Source organism: Amblyomma maculatum, chromosome 1 (genome assembly GCF_055883805.1).
Source record: "Amblyomma maculatum isolate TAMU_Amacu chromosome 1, ASM5588380v1, whole genome shotgun sequence".
Classification (NCBI taxonomy): domain Eukaryota; kingdom Metazoa; phylum Arthropoda; class Arachnida; order Ixodida; family Ixodidae; genus Amblyomma; species Amblyomma maculatum.
In genome coordinates, this window is record NC_139344.1 from 216045371 (window position 1) to 216071785 (window position 26415).

At 47.0% G+C, this 26415-nt stretch overlaps 1 protein-coding gene across 3 annotated transcripts in view; it reads right to left on the minus strand.

Moving 5' to 3' along the window:
- Positions 1 to 26415, minus strand: part of LOC146205598 (uncharacterized) — a 99322-nt gene that overhangs the window by 39818 nt on the left and 33089 nt on the right. For 2 of the 3 annotated variants that reach the window (XM_084590286.1, XM_084590288.1), the window contains one exon: positions 2963 to 3001. The exons of the other annotated variant lie outside the window; for it this stretch is intronic. In XM_084590286.1, coding sequence (XP_084446412.1) covers positions 2963 to 3001 — 39 coding nt within the window. The remainder of the gene's footprint in view (positions 1 to 2962; positions 3002 to 26415) is intronic. 3 annotated transcript variants of the gene reach the window in all.

Below are 26415 nucleotides of genomic sequence, written 5' to 3' on the forward strand. Positions count from 1 at the left end.
TAGAAACATGCATATATTTCGTCAGACAATTTTCAGCTACAGTCGAAACCCGCAATAACGAAATCGCCGGGGACAGCAAAAAAATTCGCTTTCACGAGAATTTCGTTGCCGCGAAAATGAGACAGAAAAGATAGAAAACAGCCCGCAAAAAGAAAATTTATTGCCAAAAGTCAGTCAGCTTAGTTTGCCGAGCCTTGCCTTGCAGCAACTTCATGGTTCTATTCTCACACTGCAAGAAGTGATCCATTGCCACGTCGTCGTGTGCGCCTTGTCGACACGACGACGAATTGTCGACAGTGAGCTGCACGCAATCCCGTATTCGTCGGCGATATCCATTTTTTTCCTGCCTTTTTCTGCTTGAGCAATGATGGCAGCCTTCTCTTGCAGAGACAAAAATCTTCGTTTTTTGGCTGGCGGAGACATCTCAAACGCAAAACGTGCGGACTGCTGCTCATACACACCGCCACCACACACAACGAACACATGTGCACCGCTCGCAGGCCTAAAAGTGCAGCGCTGATGATCTAGTGTCGCCCCCTGATGGTGTCGCTGCGAGGCTGCCTTCCCTGAACATAGCCTCCGAGATAAACAACCACGCGGAACCGATAACAGAGGACACGCGCTGCGCCGGTATGGTGGCTAGCACAGGCTCAAGGTGGCTAAAGTTTTTAAAGTTGTTCCGGCTGCAAGGTTGCCAGGCGCCAATGCTCTCGCTGTAGCCACGCAAGCGCGCTATTGCAGTTTGGTCAATTTGAGTGCATTTTTGACGCTGTTATTCATAATATGGGAGACAGTATGCAGACCGACGCTGCAGCAAATTTTGTTATCGTGGGATTGCGGTATAAAAATGTTTCGTTACCGAGAGATACGAAATACATTGGCCCCTATGGGCATTTGCCGGGATCTCGAAAATATTTCGTTGCGGCGAGAATTTCGTATTCTCGAGATTTCGCTATCGCGGGGTTCGACTGTATCTCATTTTAATATATTCTGTGTAATTCATAGCCAAAGTTGGCCAAAATACGCAGAGAAGATTAGCGCAGCACTCCAACTCGTCATCATTAATTCCTTGTGCCTCGAAAAAATTTCTGGCAGCAAAACCAATTGCAGCTCTCTTCTTTCTAGTCGTCAGGTGACAATATACAAAATTTTGAAATATATATCATAGGTCGATTGACCATGCTTTGTTTGACCTTACGTGGAAACACCAAATTTGCATTCCAACTCCATTATGCATTGCAAGTCCAGACGGTTGCTCGAGCTCATGAGAAAGCATTGCTTTTTTTTTTTTTAAACAAAGCACGCAGCAGACAACTTCCACTGCTTCCGCAGAGCCAGCCATCGCGACCATCACTGCTCTTTTTTTTTTTTTTTTTTTTTTTTTTTTTTTTTTTTTTGCGGGAGAAAAAATTAAGGCGCTGACATAGTGACGTGGGAGCAGCGATTTGCTGGTGTCTGGAGCCTCTTTGAATATCGCACCATCTCCAGCCACTGTTGTTCGGTTTTCCCACAGAAACAGAATGACAAGTTTTTCAAGCCACTCTGTGAATAAAGTGATGTTTTTTTAGTGTGAATTCATTTTTTCGAACTGCCTGGCTTTTATTCTGGATGCTTTTTTGGTCCACTGAAGGTCTGAAAAATCAGCCATCGACAGCATAACAATCGCAGCTGAAGAAAGGTTCATCTGCTGCAAAAGTTCAAGGGATGTTCTGGCAAAAGTTGGAAAATGTACTAAAGTTTTGTATTTCTCTTCCCCTTTTGACCCCTATATTCTCTCTCAGAAGCCCAGAATTTCAACCAGGTAACATTTACAAAAAAGGATTTAGCGAAACAGCATTTTAGGTTTCCGAGTTCAGTTTCCCCGCTGCAGCTGATGGAAAATGTTGGCGCTATGCCGTGGACGAAATCTCCGGCACTGAGCAGACAACTAAAAATGACCATCACTCCGCAGCCATTCAGAACCGGAATGGCACATGCCTCTAATTGTGCGTCAATGAAAGATGGCGCTGAACAAGACGATGCGCTAGATCTCGAGACGAAACAGCAGATTCATTGGTATATCTTGTAGGGTTTCAAGTTTGAAAGCCTCAAGAAAAAATATGGGCATTAAGGCTGAGGATGTCCTGCAGTTCATCCAGTCGCCGATCGGTTTTGTGCACGCAAAAGGACCGCCGCCAGCGTATGCGCTACTGGAAGCGATGCTTACAGCAACTGTCAAGCTTCAGCTGTAGCTCAAGCGAGTGTGAGTTTCAGACATTTTAAAGCGTTCTCATCACTGGTTAGGCAAGTCTGCATGCAAGAGAAAATATGTGGATTAGTTCATTTTTTTTTTCATTCCGCCAGTCTAGATATAACGATAATCGGTTATAACGATCAGACTTTCCCGTTTTCTCAATATCGTTATAAGTGGACTGCCCTGTATGTGTCTCGCATCAGTTACCACATGCCGTTACTATCCTCCGCGACAGCACAGAGCACACACGTGTTTAAAAGATCACAACTTATTCTGTGTTTATGGCAACAGAACCAGAACATGGGTAAGCACATATGCATTCCGGAATGCAATGGAATAATCTAGGCATAGCACAAATTAGACCACTAAAATTTTTGCTCTGTTTGATTAATTCTAACATTCTTCCGTTCCCAGTAAATTTAAATTAACATATTTTTTTTACTGTTTAAACTTTTGGCATCATAGGTAATCAATTTTTGAGCTTCCAATATTTAATCTTAGACCCTGCATTTTGCAATGCAATTTAGATTGTTTCAATGCTCTGCTCATTTGACATTGGCATGCCTGGCTGCAAACTTCAAGCACAAAAGAAGCATGCAGGCCAAAGCAGCACTAATCTGTCTGATCTGAAACCGGAAGGTGACATATGAACATGGCTAATGCAGTAGAAATGGGAGCGGAAGCAGTGTGCTATTTGGAAAAGTACAGCTAAGAGCCCTTGCAACTTACCATTTTCAAGGGGCTCATCCAAGTTGCCTACATTGATATCTGGAAAAAAAAAATATATATATATACATATGATGTAGCTAATCACAGATCACTATGAAAGAAGTAGCTGATTACATTAAATGTCTGTCTATAATTACATAAAATGCCCCTAATAACGTGAGAAATGTGGCTTACTTGACAATTGTGCATCCTCAATTAGAATTTGCTTCACCTACGTGGTCCCCATATCAAAAGTACCTAGTCAACTTGCTTGAATCCGTGCAAAATAGAGCCGCTCGTTTTATCACTTCAAAGGTCAGTCCTCATTTCAGCGTAACTAAGATCTAATTCGATATCTCCCTTGAACCTTTAGAAATTCGTCGCTCCATCGCTCTTTTATGCTTATTTCACAAATATTGTCACAGAACCATCGAAGAACCTACACGCATTTCCCGCCGCCTACATAACCAGTACAGTATTAAACGCATACAAGGTAGAACCCAAGCCTTCAATTCATCTGCCCTTCCACGTGCCATTCTTCTTTGGAATGATCTTCAAGACAGTATCGCATTCATCAGCAATCACAGACCATTTCATGACCAGCTGCACAAACATTTTCTTCATTGAGTTTGTGTCATTTTATAGGATTTATTGTCCTATAAGTTCTTTTTCTCATCGTTACTAATATATTGTGGTTTGGTTTCTTGTGCTGTTTCATCAATTCGATTTTTTGTTATGGCTTCTGCTTATTCTTTAGATGTGTACTGAGTACAAGCGATGCGAACTTCCCATTTGTTATGTACCCTTTACTAAACTGTTGCTTGCGGTGATGTGTCTTGTCATTATATTTACCCTGTATAATCCTAATTGTTTTTACTCTGTCTTGTACTGCACATTGTAGTGTTCCTATTGTACTTTGCAATTTTGCCCCCCCTTACTCAATGCCCTTCTAGGACCTGTAAAGTATTTTGAATAAATAAATAATCAATATGGTACAGGCCAGACTAATTAGTTATGTGCACTACATTCGAATGCTTGCTGTTATACCCAAAGTCTTCTGTTCCAACAATGAAGAACTTCCAGTTCTACTTTCCTTTAACAGCTAAAACTTTTGTCAAGACCCAAGTGATTTCAAGTTACAAAATACAAGCAAAACGGCTTTTGCAAAGAGGGGACATAATGGTTAAAAAGAAACTCAAGGGATCTCTGCTTTCTACAGGTAAAATGTTTTCATATTTTGACATTTTGCATTTCATCCACTTAGTCACAAATAATATAAAAAGAATCTTGTTCACCCGGAAGTGTTTATTGCAGCTGACAGCTCATAGCCCCATGCAAAGTCAGAGATCTGCCTAAAACACCAAAAAACATATCTCACTGAACTGGTACACTAAACATATTTGGTATAGGAGAAAATGCAAAAAAACTGCACTTTGAGAGAAAAATGTTTTGCACATGCTTGTTGTACTGCATCACACAGAAAGAAGCCTTTCCTGCCAAAAGTAGTCAACAGCATTACAAGAGTAGCACGAATTGCTTACCCACGGCGGATCAGCGGTTGGGGTGCGTAACTACTGAGCCGGTAGACCTGGGTGCGGTTCCAGTAGTGGCATCCAAATTTCGAAATGTCCCAAAAATCTACATGTAATATTTTTATGCAAGTCTCAGCAATTTCAACCACCTAGGGTTCTTCCATGTGTGCCGACACTGCACAGTACACGGGCATCTTGTGTTTCACACTCATCCAAACATGGCTGCCACAGCCGGAATCGAATCTAGGTCGCCTGGTCAGTTTATTAAGCCCCTGACATAACAGTGCTGGAGACAGAACATGCTACAGTTGTGAATCATATACGGCAGGATACAACTCAAGAAGGCAGCGGCATATACTCCTCAAAGGAGGCCCTTCAGCCAATGACACCAACTGGTCATCATGACATCGCGGTTAACACCATTTCACAGATGCAACTGCCATTTACCCGAGATTTTACTGCTATGCCACAAAAGCTGGTCGATAGCACTGACTAGAGGGCCTCCTTGAAGGGCACTGGCCTGTGCTTTAAGTTGTACCCCCTGTAGTTGAATACCTAACAAATGGTGCTGTGTATGCTGCAGATGAAAGATGGTGATGACAGTCATCATGCGTTGGTCTTGGCAATTCATTATTATTCATCATCTGTGTCTTGTTTGTTAACTAAGCTGTATGTTCAGTCCAGGAAGCTGGGATTAACTTTCATACCTTATTGCAATAAAATTAGATTAATCAAGATGTAATCCACTTGATAATAATACCAGATATAATAGAGCACTTACAACTATCAACCTTTTTTATGAGTTTTCGCATTGCTCCATGTAAAAATAAACCATATGTAACGATTAATTATCAGCGGCATATCATATACAATGATAGCTTTCTGGTCACCTGGAAGATGTTAACCGCAAAACTTTGCCTGAATTGTTGATAAAAAGTAAAATACTAAGAAGAGAATGACATGACAGCTCGGCATAAGTGCTGAAAAAAGACAGGTGTGAAGAAATCCATGGAAGGGCATTGCGTGCGTTTAGGAAGTGAGCACTATCCTCATCGTTATCATTGCCGTTACCGCGCAAAATGTGTGGCCGTATCACTATCGCCCGATTGTGCATATGTGTGTCGCTGATAAAGATAGCAGCAAAAGCAGGATTTCATCAGGCTGGCAGCCTCAGGAAAAAATACGCATTCACACTCTACGATTTTAACTAGTTCATTCAGTGGGTGATCTGCTCCGTGCATGCAAAAGGGCTGCTACCAGTGTACGCGCTACTGGAAGTGACGCTCAGAGATCGTTAAGGGGAGACACTGGTCTTAAGACAATTTTTCTTATTATTAGAGATATGGTAACAAAATTCGGTGTGTATATGCATCTCTTCCTGCTGTTTTCAAAAATATAATCTGTTTCACTATATCTCAATTAGTTCTCGTACTATGGGAACAAAACTGACACCAAATTAGGTAATTTCTTACAGGTCGTTAAGACATTTTCCCTCAATATTATATGGTTCCAATTAAAATTTATCTGTAGCCAAAGACCCGTCATGTGGAGCTACGCTATTTATATTGTCATTGAGGTGCATTATCATATAAAAATTCTTCCTGAATTCAATGGTATGTGTACGTGATGAAATTGTAAAAAATATTTTCAAGAAGTTATGGGTTGACTTTTTTTTAGTCCACGAAAGCGCGGGCTAGAGTGTCTAGCTCCAAGGACATTATTTTGAGCCCTGAAAATCATTCTTTGGGGGGAACTAGCGATCCAGAGCCAAGGAGGCCTGAGCGCCCCTTAGCAAACAGTTGGGTGGTCCTAAAAATGTCCATTGTGACGCCCGTGCGGTTGAATACCGCTTGTGCGGTTGAGCGATTGACCGCTCCCGTCTTCGCGATCACATCGCAGGTTCCGTGCTTGAAGTGCACGATAAATTTGTTCATCACTTTCATGTCCACAATCATGAACTCGGCACCGGCATCGCATTCCGCGCTGAGGCTGAGCTCGTGCTGGGTCACCGACTTTCCCAACAGAACGAACTTTGGGCAGACCGCTCACCACAGTGCGCCGGCTCCGGCGTCGAGTAGCACACGGCGGTGGCATCAACACGAAGTGTACTGTGATCCGGGATGCAATAGGTGGTGATCAAACGACGGCGGACATTGCGTCACGGATGGAGTTTTGTCACGTGAATTTCAACTTCAAGGTCATTTCTGTGTTATCGTTTGTGCAGCTATTGCTGGCTGGCGTGCGGTTTCAACCTGCATTTCGTCAATAATAGCACTTGTGGCATGCCATCGTCGTCTCGGCGAAGAAGATAGCCTCAGCACGCCTGCCAAGCACGCGCAGTTCTACGCGGCAGCAGGATTGAATGCCAGCGGTTCGTTGTCTCGTTGCCGCCTGGCACAATGGGTCCTGCCAAAATATATTTGTGCAGACCCGATGACTAGTGTCTGTGGTTCATCTCCACAAATTTGGTGACTTCGGATTTCGAGTCTTCGCCCTCTGATCTTGCCCTTGCATCAGCTGCTTCGCTAGGCTACCAGCGCCCGGAGCTCGAGATCCCGCCTACCTTCGATCGTGTAAGCCATGGCCACGGATTTCCCCACTCACGTACCGTCTCCGTCGCCTCACACGGCGCCATGTCATGAGTCCGCGGTCTTCGCTCTCAAGCTCCCTGACTTCTGGTCTTCAGACTCGGAACTTTGGTCCCTCACCATCGAAGCCTTATTCCGCCGGCACCGCATCACTTCGCAGGTGACCATGTTCGACCACATCATTGGCACGCTCACGCCTACTACTGCGGCGATTGTTCGCGACGTCCTGCAGTCTTTGCCTGCCGATCGCCCTTACGATCATCTCCTGGCGACGCTGATCCAGCGAACTTCTGAAACGTAGCCGCGTCGTCTGCAGCAGCTCCTTACCTTAGAAGAGCTCGGAGATCGCAAGCCTATCGAGCTGTTGCGTCGCATGACCGCCCTGGCTGGAGACTCTGCTGCTTCACATGACAGCGCACTCCTGCGGGAACTCTTCCTGCAGTGTCTACCACCACAGGTGCGCATGATCCTGAGCGTGTCTTCACCTCAAACACTAGAATCCCTCGCTACATTGGCAGATAAGATCATGGACGCCGGTTCTCCCTCCGTGGCAACAATTCATCGTCCTCTTGCCCCTCAGTGGCTCAGCGTTGCTGCTGACGATCACTATGCCTGCCTGACAGATGCTAATGAGAAGCTCACTCGGCAAGTAGCGCGGCTTACAGCTGAAGTTGCAGCCCTTAGTAAGCGGCAGCCGCGTTTCTCATCTCCACCTCACCATACCAACTCCAGTGCTCCTGGCAACCGTTCTCCGCCCTCCAGGACCTTTTGCTGGTACCACCGCCGCTATGGCTCTCGCGCACATCAATGCTGCCAGCCCTGCTTCTTTGCGGGAAATGGTCTGGCCGAACACTCGCGCGACCGGTGTTCTCGGCCCATGATCTAGTCGCCTCTTCCATGTAACTGATCATATAACGAAAGTCCGCTACCTAATTAACACCGGTGCCGAGATCTGTGTTCTTCCGCCTACGTTGGCGGAGTGACGCCGTCCTTCAGACTTTCCACCTCTGATTGCAGTCAACAGATCGACCATATGGACATCCAGACAGAAGTCTGTAACTCTCGAGATCGGACTCCGGCGTACCTCTCACTGGGTATAAGTCATCGCGGACGTGCGCTCGCCAATCATTGGCGCCGATTTTATGGCACTACAGGCTCCTAGTTGACATGCGGCAAAGCCGCATACTGGATTCCGAAACGAGCCTAGTCGTCCAAGGCATCTCTTGCTGCGATCCACCACTCCAGCTCCTCCAGGCGCACAGCACAGTTGTAATCACCACTGTCTTAGAAATGACTAATCAAAAATCATTAGGGCATTCAAGTTGTGCCAAAGTGATATGCCAAAATTAAAATGAGCCCACTAGTTGGTTCAACATTATGCAAAACTTGGTCAAAGGAAGGTGTAGCAAATGATTAAATTAACTTCGATCAAGCTTCTGTGTTTGCTAGAAAAGCCGAAGTAAGATTTCTGTGCACTGTACCATGCATTGTTGCAGTTTAGTATTTATCAGTCATAGGTCTATTCAAACACTTTAATTTTGTATGCTGTGTCGTGCATCTTGTTGCAATTTGCTCTTTATCCCTCACAGCTCTGCTTAGACTAATTAGTTACATGTTATGTATTGCAAACTTTTGCAAGAAAAGGTTGTTATTGCCCACATTACAACAAGGGCTTATCATTAGCAGCTGAGAAACTTTCCCCTTTCACAGTTGTATAATAAAGCTGCCTATGTCATGAGTTACGTCTTACTATTTTCTTTTTGTGGGACCCTTGAGTCCAAGTTTGTTTCTTTTGTGGTGCCTGTAGCAAACTGCGCACCAAGCTTTAAAACATACCTTCCTTTAATTAATACAGGTTTTCATTAGGAAGAACCACAAGACAAGCTCACCTTTTGCCTAGCTGTTCGTAATAAGTGCTTTACCTTGAACACACTGCGTAAAATGCATAAGTTACATTTTCCACATTTCTGTATGTATGCATCAGCAGCCGAGGTGTCCTCCATTCAAGGCATCTGTTTGTACACGGGCTGGTGATACTCGTTTAACCAGGCTCCGAGTATAAAATACACACTGGCAAAATGGCTACAGGCTTTTCTCTACATTGATGGGAAGCAAGTGCAGGGGTTTTACATTCTGAAGCTCCTGGAGGTTTCAAGGAGTGCCAGAAAAAAAAAGACTGTCTCTACTACTTTCTTATTCACATAATGCAGCAATCAGTACTGGGAAAAATTTAAAATGAACAGCTCCAGCAATTGTATGTATATGGTTAAAATATCTAGCCCCCCCTGCTTGGTTAAATTTGGCTAAGCATGGTTCTCTTGCACATACCAAAGCCTCAGCTAGTGAATGCCTCTCGTATTGCTGGATTAGTTAGGCCCATCCGGGCCAGGAACAGCTATAGTCCCTCCAGGCCCTTGACATACATTAGTAGAGCTTTTCAGCCATTTACTATTGGTTTCATGCATGTTGGGGCATAACGCATACATGCAAAACTGAACATTCACAAAAAACAATGCAACATATGCGATGCAGTTGCAGTTTTCAATACAGCTGAAATAAAATTCAATTGCATGAGACTTTTTATTTCTTTTATAATACTCGCAATCCTTTTATTTATTGATAGATATCAATAAAATGAGCCCAATTGATAGCTGTCAACAAATAAAAGGATTGTTATACCAGTAAAATGTTACTATACTAGTACCGTCAAACCCGGATATATCAAACTCAAAGGAGATCACAAAATAGTTCGATATACCGATAATTCAATATACAGAAATCGGCTTGAGATGCCATTTGCGATTGTGAAAAATGATACTGTATTTGTCGTGTAATCAACCCACTCGCATAATGAACCCACTTTTGACCCCCCCCCCCCCCCCCCCCCGAGAATTTAAATAATAATAAAAAAAAAAGCGTTCGGTGGCGCGTCCCTCCGTTTTGACCGTTGCATCCACAACTCATTTATTGGCTGCGTGCCAAATGCTATGCAGCGATAACGTCACAGCGTGTTTATCTCTTGACTACTTTTTATAGATCCTGCGGTGGCAGGGAGCGAACTCAGCAGATTGCCCGTGATGGCTTGATTGCACAAGCCTGGTTCGATTTATCGTGCCGCGCTTGGGGCGGGCATAGTCCACTGCCACAAAATCATTGGAAAGCGTGATAGCTGCAAATGCCGTTTGAAGCGAACAATGCTAAAAGCCAGTGTCATGATTGCAGCTGCTCAAGTGCTTTTGTTGATTCATAGATGCAAGAATAAACAACTCTTGCCAAAAAAAAGAGAAAAATCTGCTGCTTAACGTCCGCAGCCGCCGTAGCTTACGCTGCGCCACACGTTCAGGGATCGGATTACGCACCGCTCTCAAACGGATCGCTCTCAAAAGCCTATGTCCTATTGGTCAGTTCTGACCGGCGGCCATATTGATTTTCTGTGTCACCGGTGGACGTCATCAGATGTCATGAACACGAAAGAAACTATGACGTTGAGCACCTAAATGTGGCCGCCAATTGAGAGCGTTTTTTTGAGAACGACCGAAGCAGTCTCAAACGTTTGAGAGTGAAAATGGCGGCCGCGTACATTGCGATGCGCCGCTGTGAGGCATTGTGTCGGCGATCCACGGCGAGGGATGAAGCAAGAAAATGCGTTTGACTTGCCAGACGAGTTGTTCCGACTCTGCTCAACTCGGGAACAAGCAGAAAGTGGAGTGACTGCACGACGATTGGTTTGTGGGGTTTAACGCCCCAAAGCGACTCAGGCTATGAGAGACGCTGTAGTGGAGGACTCCGGAAATTTCGACCACCTGGGGTTCTTTAACGTGCACTAGCATCGTACAGCACACGGGCGCCTTGCTTTTCGCCTCCATCGAAAAGTGGCCGCCGAGGCCGGGATTCGATCCCGCGTCCTTGGGAACAGTAGTCGAGCGCCGTAACCACTGCGCCACCCCAGCGGGGTAACTGCGCGACGATTGCCGACGAACATCGATGAACGGAGGCTTGCGGACGAGTGCGTAGTCACGGTGACGGCAAGCGCACCACATTTTTTTTGCTACAGGAGGCTTTCAACCACGATTACACTGTGCTTCCAACGTGCGTAGGGAATGTAAGATTGTTTGCATCACACAGCGCGCTGGTAGACGGCGGGGAGATACAGAAACAAGTCGCTAGGCAAGGGGTTCTATGCACGTAGTGAACATCACAATAGTGAGTAGAATTTGTTTTTGACTGCGTGTGTTTGGCTAAGAGTTCGGAAGATCATAGTAAACTTGTATTGTGCCTGTTTTATCTCAGATCTGAGACGCGAACACGCGCATATTGTGACCGTCGCTGCCCCGCCAAACCAACGCCTCCTCCAAGACGCATTCGTCTAGCGGTACTGTGCACTGAAAGGTGAACGAAGATCTGCTGAACACCTGCGTCTTTTTTCCTGGTTAAGCTCTAAAAAACCCGTTTTGGTCATCAAACGATCTTGATTATATGCACTGATGTGTGCAATGAACCACTTGTCAGTCGGCTTCTCTGCCAGGCTTTTTTTCCAACCAAAAGGTCTCGTTCCCACGCGTGCATTGTTTGAAGAAACGCACAGAAGCAAGTTCTCTTTTCTTTTCAACAGTTGTCTTCAAGATGACTTAGCGAGAGCTGTCGAAAGGGTTCAATAGCTGTATACCTGCCCTTTATATGTAAAGTACAGGATGAAGGGACTATTGATTGTCCAGCGCGCCTTGCTCTCGGGCCATTTGTCATGCTCCCTGCCTGCGACACATTCACGACTTGAAAGTGAATGCGCCGTAAAAACGCCTGCTTCTTTTCATTTTAGCAAAGACCGAGAGCGTTTACTGATAACAAGACCTTTTTTTTCCTTGCAACGAGAGGCTGACTTCGATTTCGACAAGAGATCCATTTCCTGAATATGTTGAAGCTGCATGATTGAGACGGGCTAGTTATGCCAAATAATGCACGTTGCAGTGAAATTTTGTTGTTATGGCAAAAGTAACAGGAAACAAATATTTATAGTGTTTAAATTTATTTGCTGTCTAAGAAACCGGGGTACTTGCGTTATGCAGGTAATCATCACACGTTATTTATATCACTTCCAAGTTACAAGGCTGTCCTTACAATGATGCTTGCCTAAACAGCATTGGCACACACTGTCAGTATTCCTGCGAATGTTTACGATTCTAGCTGTGGGCTACTTGGTATGGATCTGCAATCGTATGCTAAGGCATGCTCTAAAGCTGTTGAGGTTAGCAAAAGGTGGGCCTAAGTGGATTGGTTGGTTGGTTGGTTGGTTCATAGGAAGGGAAAGGCGCAGTATCTGTCACACTTGCTCTGTGGACACCTGAACCGCGCCGTAAGGGAAGGGATGAAGGTGGGAGTGAAAGTGGATAGAGAGAAAGGGGGGCCGTAGTGGAGGGCTACGGAGTAATTTCGACCACCTGGGGATCTTTAACGTGCGCTGACATCGCACAGCACACGGACGCCACTTCGTTTCGCCTGCCTAAGTGGATGTCATATTTTGATTATGCAGGAGACGGCAGCTACACACTGAAGTCATGGCTGATTACACCAGTGCCAAGCCATCCCAGTCCCAGCTCACTGTCCCTTCTCTGCTACCATCTTGCAGCCTGGTACAGTTGGCTGTGGTCACTGTGGTGTAAACATGCTTAAACTGAAACGTGCAGCATTACAGCAAGGCAGTAAATGTTCATGATGCTGATTGTAATCAGAAAATACTACCAACAAAGACCTTTTAACTGCCACTTATATTCAGTAGAAAGGCTTATTTCTTGGCAGCTACATTTCACTTCAATGTTTTTATTGCAAAAGAGGCAGCATATAGAGAAGCACATGTACCTTGATGTAAATTGACCATACAACATTAACATGTACATTGGAGAATAAATTATTAGGCTCAAAGAAGCCATTCCTTTTCATATTGAAGCTACCTATACAAATAGGTACTGTATACATGGTGCAATATACAAAATGCTTATATATCAGATATAACAAAGCCAGCTTGATGGTAGACTATTAGACTTCTTGCTCTCTGCTGTAGCAGCTGCTAGGAGGATAGTGTACTTTACTAGACTTCAGTGCCCAGAATGACTGCTAAATGACAAAAATCTTAGTGACAATAAAATAACTGTAAGCATAACAAATGCATTTACGGGGCGATGTGTGAATAAAGGTTATTTTACATTAATAAAATGTGCAACACTGTCAAGAAGAATGCTAAACAGCTTGAAGACAGTAGAGTAAGCAAAACTATAAGCATCCAAAAAATGACTACGCCATAAACGTGTAATAGGTGCACCTTTAAACAGCTACTTTTGTCATTGGCATTTATTTTCTAAGTATTTTCAACAAATAACCAAAAAAAATTTATCTTCTGTTCAAACTGATATTTTAATAGAAAAGGCTTGTACATAAATCACATAATATTGAAAAAGAATGCGTAATGTGTATAAAATGAGAATATTTTGAAACACGACAGAGACTCCTTGATGGATATTAGACACTTGAAAGCTAGTTGTCATATTGCGATCGCAGAAATTAAGCCTATTTCCAGCTCACCTGCAGCATCACATGCGTGATACGCTTGCCTTTCCTGCCGACAGAGTGGATACCGTATAGCACGAACAGGCACTATGACACCATCGGAGAGGCTTTGCAACAATGCGCGACCAACACCACCACTCTTCCCGCTGCGCGAAATGCAACATACTAGACATCCCTGTTCAGGCCTACCTTTATCGCCTCTAAACTGAGGTCTGGTAGAACAAACTCGTTCTCGCCTCGGTGACAGTAAAAAAAAAAGTGTTTTCTTTCTCTTAAACAAACCAAGCGAAGCATAAACATCAGTTTTTGTACCTTACACAGTCTGAACAACATCAGCAACTGAACATGAACGGAATGGAGCAGCAACAGCATCAATCGCAATTATCAAGAACAGAGCCCAATGTGCCCGAAGTCAACTGGTTGCGAAGCACAGCAGCGAGTCACCGTGGCTTGCACGAGAAGTTAGTGGTGGAGGGTCGTGCGTCGGATCTCGTTTCCCGCACTGCAGTCGCGAGCTCTTGCATAGCGGCTGCCACCTACTTTACTGATACTGCTAGCTTCCATCTGTCGGCAGAAATAATAGTGAGCGTAATCGGGCAGAAGTGCGTAATCGGGCGACCCGACGAGCCTCTCCAGCGCAGCAGAGGGTGCTCGAAACAGACCGCTCGGTGTCGAGAGAGAACGGCAAAATGGTGTCAAGAGAACGTCGAGGCGGACGGGCATAGAGGAGGAAAAATGGACTATAGGAAGTTGTCTCATGCTTCGAGGTGTTATAGGCGTAAGTAATGAAAGGAAGCACGTCATCCCAGTTCTTGTGCCGCGAGTCAACATACATCGCAAGCATGTTCGTCAGTGTCCGGTTTGTATGTTCGACGAGGCCATTTGTCTGGGGATGGTACAGCGTAGAGTGACGCAACTGGCAAGTACAATAGCGCAAAAGCTGCTCCACAACATCTGCCGTAAACTAGCGGCCTCAGTCACTGATAATTACACGAGGAGGCCCATGACGGAGGACGACAGCGTGAAGAAGAAAGAACGAGACGTCAGCGGCGGTGGCGGAAGGGATGGCGGCAGTTTCACAGTAACGCGTGAGATGATCAACGCACACGATGACCCAGCGATTGCCTTTGGATGAGCGGGGAAACGGGCCTATGAGGTCAACACCCACTTGCTCATATGGTGTGGTCGGCAGTGTCATCGGATGTAAGTGGCCCAGCGGAGAAGTCGTGGGCAGCTTGAACCGCTGGCACTGCACGCAGGAGTTCATGTAACGCTGAGTCGTTCGACGCATATTTGGCCAGTAGAAACGTTCCTTAATGCGCCTAAGAGTCCCAGCAAACCCCAAGTGCCCAGCTGTAACGTCATCGTGCGTAGAGTGTAGAACAGAGGAGTAGAGGCTAGCCGGAACGACTAGCAGAAAGCGTGCACCGCCAGACGAGTAATTTTTTCAATACAGCAAACCATCGCGAATGCAGAAAGGGTTCGCAGATGCCGGATCACGAGCTTTTTCAAAAAGTGATACCAAGTTTTGATCTTTTCGTTGTTCTCGCTGGAAAGTGGCAAGATCCGGAAATTGTACGGAAACGGCGGCAAAATAGTTGTCAAAGTTGTCATCGCAGAGGGCAGTTGCGAGAGGCAGTCAGCGTCAGCGTGTTGGCGGCCACTTTTGTACGACACTGTAAAGTTGAACTCCTGAAGGCGTAATGCCCAGCGGGCCAACCGACCGCAGGGGTCGCATAGATTCACCAGCCAGCAAAGCGAATGATGATCGGTGATGACTGTAAAGGAACGTCCATAAAGGTACGAGCGAAACCGCTGTACGCCAAAAACGACGGCAAGGCACTCTTGCTCCGTCACGGTATAGTTGCGTTCGGACTTACTAAGGGTGCGACTTGCGTAAGCGACGTGTTGGTTTCCGTCATGCCGTTGTATGAGCACAGCACCCACGCCAATGCCACTTGCGTCAGTGTGGAGTTCAGTGGGAGCTGTCGGGCTGAAATGACGCAGTATGGGCCGCGAGGTAAGAAGAAACTTGAGCTGGCGAAATGCAGAATCACATTCAGGAGTCCATTTGAAAGGAATATCTTTCTGCAAGAGGCATGTGAGGGGGTAGGCTACGTCAGCAAACTTAGGGATGAAGCGTCGAAAGTAAGAGCAAAGTTCCAGGAAGCTCCTGAGTTCTTTCACAGACTTGGGCTCTTTGACGCACCTGACAGCTTCAATCTTCTGTGGGTCAGGCCTAACACCGTCTTTGTCAACCAAATGCCCAAGCACAACGATCTGGCGTTCACCGAAGCGGCACTTCTTAGAGTTCAGCACGAGACCCACTTTCTCCATGCAGTTAAGGACCACAGCTAAACGGCTGTTATGCTCGGCGAAGGTCCTCCCGAAAATCACTATGCCATCTAGGTAACACATGCAAATTTGCCACTTCAGTCCACGCAAAAGAGTGTCCATAAATCTTTCAAATGTAGCCGGAGCGTTGTATAGGCCGAAAGGCATCACGTTATATTCATATAACCCATCGGGAGTCACGAATGCTGTCTTCTCCTTGTCTTTCGGATGCATCGGTATCTGCCAGTATCCGGACCGTAAATCAACAGATGAAAAGTAGGAAGCTGAATGGAGGCAGTCAATGGCATCATCAACACGCGGGAGCGGGTAAACATCCTTCTTGGTGACAGTATTGAGGTGGCGATAGTCGACACAAAATCGCCAGGTGCCATCTTTCTTTTTCACGAAAATCACAGGGGCGGCCCATGGGCTAGATGATTCCTGAATGATTCCTCTTTGCATCATATCACGGACCTGTTCGTCAATTATCTTATGCTCTGAAGGTGAAACACGGTATGGTGTCTTTCTAAACGGGTGTGCAGATCCAGTGTCGATCATGTGATGGGTGCGAGAAGGCGGAATCGGTGGTGGCTGATCTCGGGCAAAGTCGGACACGTCCGCATGTTTCATAAGAACCTCCATCAATATTCGGCGGTCGTTGGTGGGTAGCGATTCATTTATCATAGACTGAAACTGGGAATCAGCATGATCGGGACGTCTAGTTGAACGAGCAATGCCGTCACTGACGCGGCGATGTGCACAGAAAGGCGTTCTTCAAAGTCGGCGAGTTTCAAACAACGCGGCAATACGGCAGGTTCATTGGTATGGTTGACAGTCCAAAGTGTGGCACGGCCCTCGTTCACTCGAACAACGCTGCAGGGCACCAACACACTCTTTTTGGCACCGGAAAGGGAAGCGGGTTCCACCAGAGCGTCGAAGGCATAGGGAACCGCACCCGAAGACACAACTGGGACGAAGATGGCGGACATCGCCGGAACGACGGTATCCTCGAAGACAGAAAACACTTGGACCGCCTGCGGCGATTCTTCTATGAGGGCCGATCGAACGCTAGGGCTTATTCATATCTCGCCACTGTTGAAGTCTAGAGTTGCGCCACACTGCTGTAAAACGTCAACTCCTAGAATAACGTCGTGCATAGAGCGAGGGAGCACCGTAAATTCAGTTCTAAACTCGTGCCCAGCCATCGCTACATTTACATAACAAATACCAAGCAGAAGCAACGATTCTCCCCCTACACCTCGAAATATGACAGTTCTATCCCAGCCAAACATAATTTTGCGGCCGAGACGGTTCTTAAAATCTAAGCTCATCACGGAAACTGTAGCACCCGTACCCACTAAGGCCATAACACAAACACCATCCACTAACACTTCCAAGCGGTTCTTCAGCATAACGACCGGTAGAGGAATTGGCAATATTGATGACCTGGCGACCGCACCTCCATCGGCCACACACGCTAGTTTCCCAGTGGCGGAGAAGAACGGCGGGGAGAAGGCGATTGTCGGGAGCGGCGGGCAGGAGGAGTCAGGCTGCGATCAGAAACTGGTGAGTCGTTGCGTGGTGGTACGTAGCGGTAGGAGCCCGAAGGAGGGGCATAGGTCGGGTCATGGACTTCTGGACTCACGGTAGAAAGGAGATTCCACCATTGGCGCTGGTAGCATGGTGCCGGGTTCCGGCGGCGGCAGAATCTGGATATGTGGCCAAGCATACCACAGCGGTAACAGACGGGTGGTTCACGAGCACGGTCCAAATAATAGCCCTCGGTAACAGGATCGAAGCGATCAGCAAAGTATAGCCGCTGGGGTTGTTGCGGAGGAGGTGGCGCCCTGTAGTGGGTACGAGCTCGGGGAGCAGGGCCATATGAGACGTTTCGGTGGTCACGGACGGGAGGAGGAGCGGTAGAACGCCAAGAAGAGCGCTGGATGGGAGCTGCCTGCAGGGAGCAGCTATCACAGGGGATTGCACTGCGGTTCACATCTTGATGGCGGGAGAGCTCATCACGAAAAATTTGGCGAATCATGTTGGCCAAATGCGGAGGCTCATGTGAATGCTCGTGAGAATCCATGCTTGCAACAGTGGTCACGTTAGGCAGACGGCCGAGTTTCGGGGTTAAGCGGGAAACGCATGTGAGCGAAAAAGTGAGCGAAGCGACAAGGCGGCGCGGCGTAAGCGATCATGGTTCGCTCCGTCACCTACTGGGGAAGACGCATGCACGCGACAGCGCGAACCGAGCGAAACGGCGACAATGCTCTGTGTAGGTTGTGTGGCTGGCATTTGGCTGGCATAGTGGCTTAGTACACCGCAAAACTATTGCCAAATCCAACAACAGTCATAACGATTGCAAGAATTAACGCTATTTTGCGACAACATGGCAAAGTAAAATGTATTTACAGCAAACCAAATCGAATGTGTGTGAACTAGCACTGTAATCGGCACGAATAGTCACGTGACCCCTTGGTTCCATTGTTGTTTCGGTTGTGATTAGACATTCTTTGAATCCTTGGCTATCCACCATTGTTCGTACAAAGCGAAATGTTTACGCGGCAATGCACAATCACAATGCAACACAGCAAAATAAAGAAAGCATGCGAAATGAGCGGCAGTGACGTACGGTTACTTCCGGGCGAACGAGCGAAATTTTCTATTTCGGCAGACCCGAGCGACGAGCCAAGCGACACATGCATTTCTGTTCGCGCGACGCGTGCCGCCGTCGCGTTCGCGTGAGTTTTCGCATGCATGCGATTCAGCCTTTATGCGACGCAGCTTTAAAGTTTCGAACGTACAACAGTGCTTGATCACGGCCGCGGGAGAATCTAAGTTTTCTTTTGTAATTAAAAAGTTATATACGTCCACCGCGATGCCCTTTAAGAGGTGGCCAACTCTGTCTTCGTCAGACATGCTCGGATTCACCGCTTTGCAGAGTTTTAGGACCTCTTCTATGTACATTGTGCATGTTTTACCAGGCCCTTGGGCTCGCTGGAATAAAGTCTGCTCAGCGCATTTCCGTTTTGCCGTGGTATCCCCGAAACAATTTCGAATCTCCTCTTCAAAACGATCCCAGCTCGTTAAGGATGCTTCATGGTTCTCAAACCATGTCAGGGCTGTGGAGTCCAAGAAAAAAACAACATTTACCAGCATTACAGTGGCATCCCAGCGATTATACTTGCTCACCCGCTGGTAATTGGTGAGCCAGTCGTCCACGTCTTCGCCAGCCTTGCCAGAAAAGGTCCGCGGCTCACGGTAATGCTGCCATGCGGGTGCCGCTGGACCTGGCTGCCGTGCATCGCCGTCTTGGATCATTGTGGGTGTCAAAGGGGGAAGCCCAGCAAGTCGTCGGCTCGAACGAGGTAGAGAGGAATCCGTGGTGATCTTTGCAGCACCTCCACCACACTGTTAAGGTTTATTTACAAAGTGGTTCTGCCCCTTAGCCTGATGTGCTAAGCAAGATATAGTGAGCTTCCTCTTCTTCCACTTTTATTCCGGAGAGCCTCTTTTTGCACTTCCTTGTTCTCTTCTGTTCGCATGCCTGACACTTGCATAGCGGCTGCCACCTACTTTACTGATACTGCTAGCTTCCATCTGTTGGCAGAAGTAATAGTGTAACCTTCATTTTCCTTTTGTATTTTCCAAAGAAACAGAACACTAGATCACATGGCTCCCGCTCATCGCTCTTGTCATCGCTGGTAAGCACTGATGGAAAACACTTTCTTCAGCAAGTCGACTTAGTCGATTTTCGTGACAAGCACTTTCACAAGCTGTTCACTGCAGGTTCGTAGCCTTCACTGCTTTCAGACAGATTTTTACGGCTACTAACGACATCAGCACAGGGCCTAGATTTTAAATGACGCGTAAAAAGCAGCAACCAGCCAGGAAATCAGCTGTTTCTTTGCATGCCGCCATGTCCATGCCTCGCTGTCGTCAGCGGACCCTCGCGGCGAAAATAGTTACCTAGGAGGACATTTAATTGCAATACTAAAAATGCTTCTATTATTAGTTGCCGTTTTTTAGCTTCAAACAATGTTGCTTAGGTAAAGAGAACATTTATACTTTTATTCGCTGCATTTTCATAAAAAATGTTTGCACACGGCCCTCTTATCGTGCAAATAAAAGTTTCCGGGGCGGGGCTCTGCTATTAAGCACCCTAGCCTTGCTTGTAATTGGCTAAAGCCGCGATGTTGTCACACTTATATTGTCTGGGCCTCGTCATTTCGACGTCACGCTCTCAAACTTGAGAGCGATTTTAAGAGTGGTGCGTAATCCGGCCTCAGCACAAGTATAGGTCAGCTCTTGCAAAAGAAAAAAAAAAAACACTGCTGCTTCTTAGCATTCCCAGTTGCCATAGCATACGACGTCACATGTTTAGCACGAGGGCAAGGATGAATGCCTCTTGCAAAAAAAAAAAAAAAAAAAATAATAATAATAATAATAATAATAATAAAAAAAAAAGATCTGCCGCTACTGTAGCATACGCAAGTTCAGCATGACGACACGTGACACACATCGCACGTCAGCCGCCGCACGCAGAGCGTTTACAACGCACACTGGACAAGCGTCTCTAGCATCTATGGTCTGCCACGGGCTGAGCCAAAGCCTCTGAGCTGGCTTGTCCGCGCATGCGTAATACGTGCTGCTGCGAACGAAGACCAGGAAAGAGAGAGATAAAGCTCGGCAGAAGAGTGGGCCCATCCTTGCGCTTCGCTCTACAGTTGAATCCCGCCACAACGAATACCGCCACAACGAAATTTCCGCGACAACGAATAATTTTTTATTCCCCGCGAGTATCCTATAAGAATTAATGGCCTAAATTTCTCTGCACAACGAACCATTTTTGCAGAGCGTTTCCGCTTCAACGAAATTTTCGCGTTCAAAATCGAAACCGAAACTAGTTTTATTGGCGAGAAGTCCAAGTCAAATCCAAAGCCACATTAAGCATGAAATCACGTGATTGCAGTTCCGCCATTTTGGCTTTGTGTCGTGGTCGCGTTGTTCACTCGCTGCCTTTCTCTTCGACAACGACGAGTTTTCATCCGCAGGACACGATGGCAACGCAAGTGAAAAAACGCAAAACTCTTTCCCTTGAGCAAAAAGGTCAAATAATCGCCCAAGCAGAAAGCGGAAGGAAGAAAGCGGCAATTGCTGAAGACTTCGGAATTCCTGCAAGTTCGCTGTCAATGATTCTAGGCAATAAGGACAGCGTGAGAATGGCACTTGCTTCAGGCACATCCTCGAAGCACAAAAAGGTGACGCGGCCCCTCCATGAAGAGTTGGACAAAGCAGTGCATGCGTGGTTTGTGGAAGCACGAGCCAGCAACGTCCCCCTGTCCGGAAGCATCGTCCAGCAGAAAGCCTTGAACTATGCATGCCTACTTGGCATTGATGATTTTAAAGCCAGCATTGGCTGGCTAAACCGTTTCAAGGCCCGCCATAACATCGTTGAAAAAGTGTTGTGCGGCGAGTCAATGTCAGCAGACGTGGACGGAGCAGCTGCTTGGAAGGCGAGTAACATGGCCGGAATTTTAAGCAACTTCGCGCCTGCAGACATTTACAACGCCGACGAGACTGGGCTATTCTACGAGATGTTGCCGGCTAGGACGCTCGACTTCAAGGGGCAGCGCTGTCACGGCGGCAAACACAGCAAAAAACGCATCACAGTGCTGCTTTGCACAAACATGGATGGCTCGGACAAGCGTCCGCCGTTAGTCATAGGCAAAAGTGCCAAGCCGCGCTGTTTTAAGGGAACTCGTAGCCTACCTGTGCAGTACAAGGCGAACAACAAGTCATGGATGACCCGCGCTATTTTCACCGAGTGGATGATGGCATTCGACCGCGACATGAAGCGGCAGGGCCGTAAAGTTTGCTTGCTTTTGGACAATTGTTCAGCGCATCACTCCGACGAAGTCAAGCTCACTAACACGGAGCTGAGGTTTTTCCCTCCCAATTGCACGTCTGTCTTACAGCCTCTCGATCAGGGCGTGATTCTTAGCCTGAAGCGCGCTTACCGCGGGAGGTTAATTCAGCGGCTGCTTTTTAACACTGAAACCGGCCGAGACACGAAGGTGGACTTGTACGTGGCACTGCAGATTATGTCTGCTGCCTGGAGCACACTGGGGCGCTCAGTAATTGTGAACTGTTTCAGGCACGCCGGATTTGCCGAAGGTCGACCCGTACACTCTGCTGGCCTAACACCAGGCGTTACAGACGACGACGAAGAGGCGTCACCGGCTCCGGGGATCGCGGCCGCCTGGAATACGCTGGGAGAAATAGGAACCGTGCCGCCTAATCTCGAGCTCGACGAATACATCGGCGCTGACGCTTGTGTTGTTGTTCACGAAGATGTGAGTGATGAGCAGATCATAAAAGCTGCCCGGAATGATAAGGACTCTTCCGATGAAGACGACGACGTACAGGAAGCGCCGGCTGCGGCAACCGCCGTACAGGTGATGGGCGCTTTTGATGTCATCAGGAATTTCGTTGCTGTCCGAGACGACGATGTTGCAATGGGTTTGCTGACCGAGTGCGAAAATCGCGTGACGGCGTTGCTCGCCGTGAAGCGTAAGCAAACCAAGCTTACAGATTTTTGGCATTAAACGCCTTTGCTGCTGCTTGGGCAATTCTTTCTGCGTTTCACGTCAAATTTTTGCGATAACGAAGTTCCGCGAGAACGAATTTTTTTTCGTGCACCGTGAATTTCGTTATAGCGGGATTCAACTGTATCGTGTTTTTCCCCTCTCCCGAACACCACGACTGCATTGGTTCCATCTCGTTCCTTCACTCATATGGCTTGCAAACGTCACGTGCTGGCGCGCGGCAAACGATCGCCGCAGATACGAGCGCCTTTGGGGAAAGGACGCGGAACTGCCCTAGACCACGGTGTAAGAGTGCTTAGGTGGGGACACAGCGGCGAGGCATTGGACGCAAGTTTCCAGATAAAGTACCAGCCGCGCTCCTCCGAACCGGGCCGCTGATGACAGCGTCAGCGCCGATGTAGCGGTGAATCTTCGCCGAAGAAAAAAACACATATATCGACGGCGCCGTTGCGATAGCAACCAGCTGATATTACAGTGCGCGTTTCTCCAGCGCAAGCCGTTCGCGTGGCCCGAACTGCTTCTCCGTCGTCACCAGGAGCATCAGCGTAGTACTTTATTCTTAAGCCGTGCACATTGCATCACTGCAGAAGCGAAGCCCAGAATAATTTACTGGCTTATCAATACTATTGACGTAATTTAAATCCTAACAACGAAGCGAAGAAAAAGTTGAAGTTACACTTTATGTTGAAATATTGTGGAGTGAGCAGCACATCAGTCAGCCATTAAGTCATGGTAATTCATTCCAAGGTGCTCTGGAAGCACAGTTTTCTCACTTTGGATAGCGTAAATAGGGCAGGGAAAGTGAAGCCCTCGTGTGAGTGGGAGAAAAATATACTTTTTGTAGGGTATTCTTAAAAATCCAACAGCGTCTCGTACTGTTTATATATCAAATAAATCGCTAACTCACAAACGACTAAATGGACGAATGGGATAAGTAAGCGAACAAAAGTACGAAAGATTCACATGTACGAAAACCGGAACAAATGCTGCCGTGATTCAAAGATTTTTTGTCTCAAACAAGCCCCACCGCCATCAATATTTGCACGAACCTCGCCTGCACGAACCACTACACGATCTCTGAAACGCGTAAGCATTTGCGCCCGCTGTGCCCCTTTTGCACATCTTGTCCGGGTTTTAGACATGCAGGCAATGACGAAGCGAGTTGGCACCGGGCGGACTGCCGGTCGGTGAGGGAGGTGAGGCATGCGTCAGGGCCAATCAGAGGGCTGCGCCTCGGAAAGCGCGCGCTTTACCCAATCAGCGGCTGTCTCGCGACGATTCACCCCTTGCGGACGGATGCCGAAAGCTCCGCTGTGCGAACACCTACAGCGTGTTGAGAGACGCCAGGAGAGAGAGCGGGAAACGAGCTTTCAAACGAGACCAAGATGGCGCCTATCGGTTGGCGCCGCGCGGAGCTACGGCGGCTTGAAAATGGTGCAAATTTTCGCGTTTGGCGTTCAATTTCGGCTCACCGACATTTCTAAATTGCCGTTTTTTTAATACTTTGAGTAGGAATTGAGCTATAATATTTTGTAGAGGCATAGTCGGGACATTGAAGACTTCAAAACAGTAATTTTTAAAAATTGCCATTTTTGACCATTTTTCGCGATTTTAAGACCCGCGTCCCTCCTTAACATAACAAGCCGTCGGCGCACAGCATCTTGGCCTACACCGACGGCGATTAAGCGAGGGGCTAGTTAGGTAATGAAATATTTACGCTCTAAAATAGGTTTCAACGAACTAGTCCCTGTGCATGGTCCGTACGCGCACACCACCCTTCATTTCTTATCGTCGTAACCACGAAAAGTCTCAGTGCGCCATTGCAATACGGGGACGTGTACAACCATATTTTCTAACAACCTAGTAATTAATGGAATGTCTTGCCCGCATTTTTAACGAGCATCAATAATCCTATCCAGCTCAAAACGTTCCTTACCACGCTGAGTAATCTGTGTTCATCAACTGACTTATATACTGCTTTGGCTCACCGCATGACATTGTTCGTCAATCTCTAATGTAGATTCAAGAAAAAGTAACCATAATTTTACCTCTATTGTTTTGTATTGTATAGTTATGCTTGGTGTTTTTTCTCCATTGTTGTGAAATTTTCTTTCCCTCTTTACTGTACCCTGTACCTTTAGGATAAAGAAAGAGAGAAAGGAAAAAAAGTAGCAAAGAAAGAGAAGTAATGGTATAGAGAAAGTAAGGGGGAGGGGGTGTTCAGTGGGAGCCAGCAGAACGCAGTTAAGGACCTCTAATTTAAAGAATAAAGGAATAAAGTAAGGAGCAAACTAAGGGTCGAACGAATGCGTGTGGAGAGGGCGAAAAAATGAGTGGGCACACTGATGTGTGAACAAAAAAGCAAAATCAAAAAACAAAGAAAACGACCAATGGTTAATGATTTGTTGTAAAAGTGCCGCTGCTTATTCGTGCAGCAGGTTCAAATTCCGCGCGAAAAATTCTTCACATTCAGCGCTTTTATCTAAGAATGCTCGAAGCCGCAGATTCACAAAACTGCGCTGAAGAATGGACCTAGACAAAAACAACGCGACAAAAATATTTTTCTCTCATCATAGGCCACAGTTTACGAGAAAATGGCTCTCAAAAAGCATGCATTCACCATAGAAAAGCAGTGCATCCCACTACGTCACAGGCCGCTGAGCGAGCTGCCATCTCATACGGCTTAGACGAACTAGGGGACTTTATCTGGAACCGGCGCGGCTCGCTGTGTCCCCACCTATATATCTTGCACCGTGCCCTAGATCAGCCATTGCCGAAATGTGCCCTCACATTCCGTCCGAGCGTGGCTCGAAAACGTCACGAGGCAAACGGCCGAGGAGGATGCCATCGTCTTTGGGGAAGGCGCCCCGCACCGTCCAATGCGTGGTGCGGAGTTCGATATATCAAACGACTGGTGCAACTGAGTGCAATATATGACGCAGCTCTTCTATACTTTTACATGGGATTTTCAAGGGGATATTCCGCGAGTTCGATATAACCAAAATTCGAATTATCCAGGTTCGATATATCTGGGTGCAACTGTATAATGTTAACCATGTGAACTATTCACTAAAGTAGTTGAGCTGTAGAGAGCATGAAGTTCCCTTGTAAGGCTGTGACGCTCTGGTAAGTAAACCTACCTCCGTATTCACAAACCGGCCTAACCTTTACCTTCCTGCAACTGCAAAGGCGACCTTCATAAAGGTAACGGAAAGGGGATGGTAACGCAAAGGCCAAGCCGCGTTTCAAAGACCCACCTTAGGGCAGCCTTCCGGAAGGGGCGCCTTAGCGCGGTTGTAAGCGATATGGTAGCGAGGCTAAACAAATAATAATGTTTCAATCAGCAGCATATGTTCGCATAGCTTGTTTTTGTCCTAGAAATTGCAGTTAAATATATACAAGAGCTGCCATGTGGCTACTCGATCGTCGGCGCCCGAGTGCGCGAAGCGTACGAGCGGGTCTGCTTCACAATGTTATTCATTTTCCAACTTCATCAGGTTTAAAAATCGATGCATAAAACAGGCGGTGTCTACTCTACCGCCCGACGCCTTCGGTTACGGCCGACAGCGCAGCGACGGCGTACTGAAGCCCCGTCCTGCCTTCAGTATCGTTTGAACGGATTGTCGCTGAAAAATGTGCGGCCTTAGCTCTATCATGAAAGTACACGAGTTTGCAACACTTTCAGCACGGGATGCAGCGAGCAGGCTGAGCTACGTTACACTTACTGAGAGTGCAGCGCACGACGGCGCCGTGCGTGACCGTCCCTAGTCGTCGCTAGGCCTAAATTGTCTCGCTTCGAAGCCGTGGCTGTCGGCGCTTTGGAACTGATCAACGCTATCGTAAATCGTCTACTT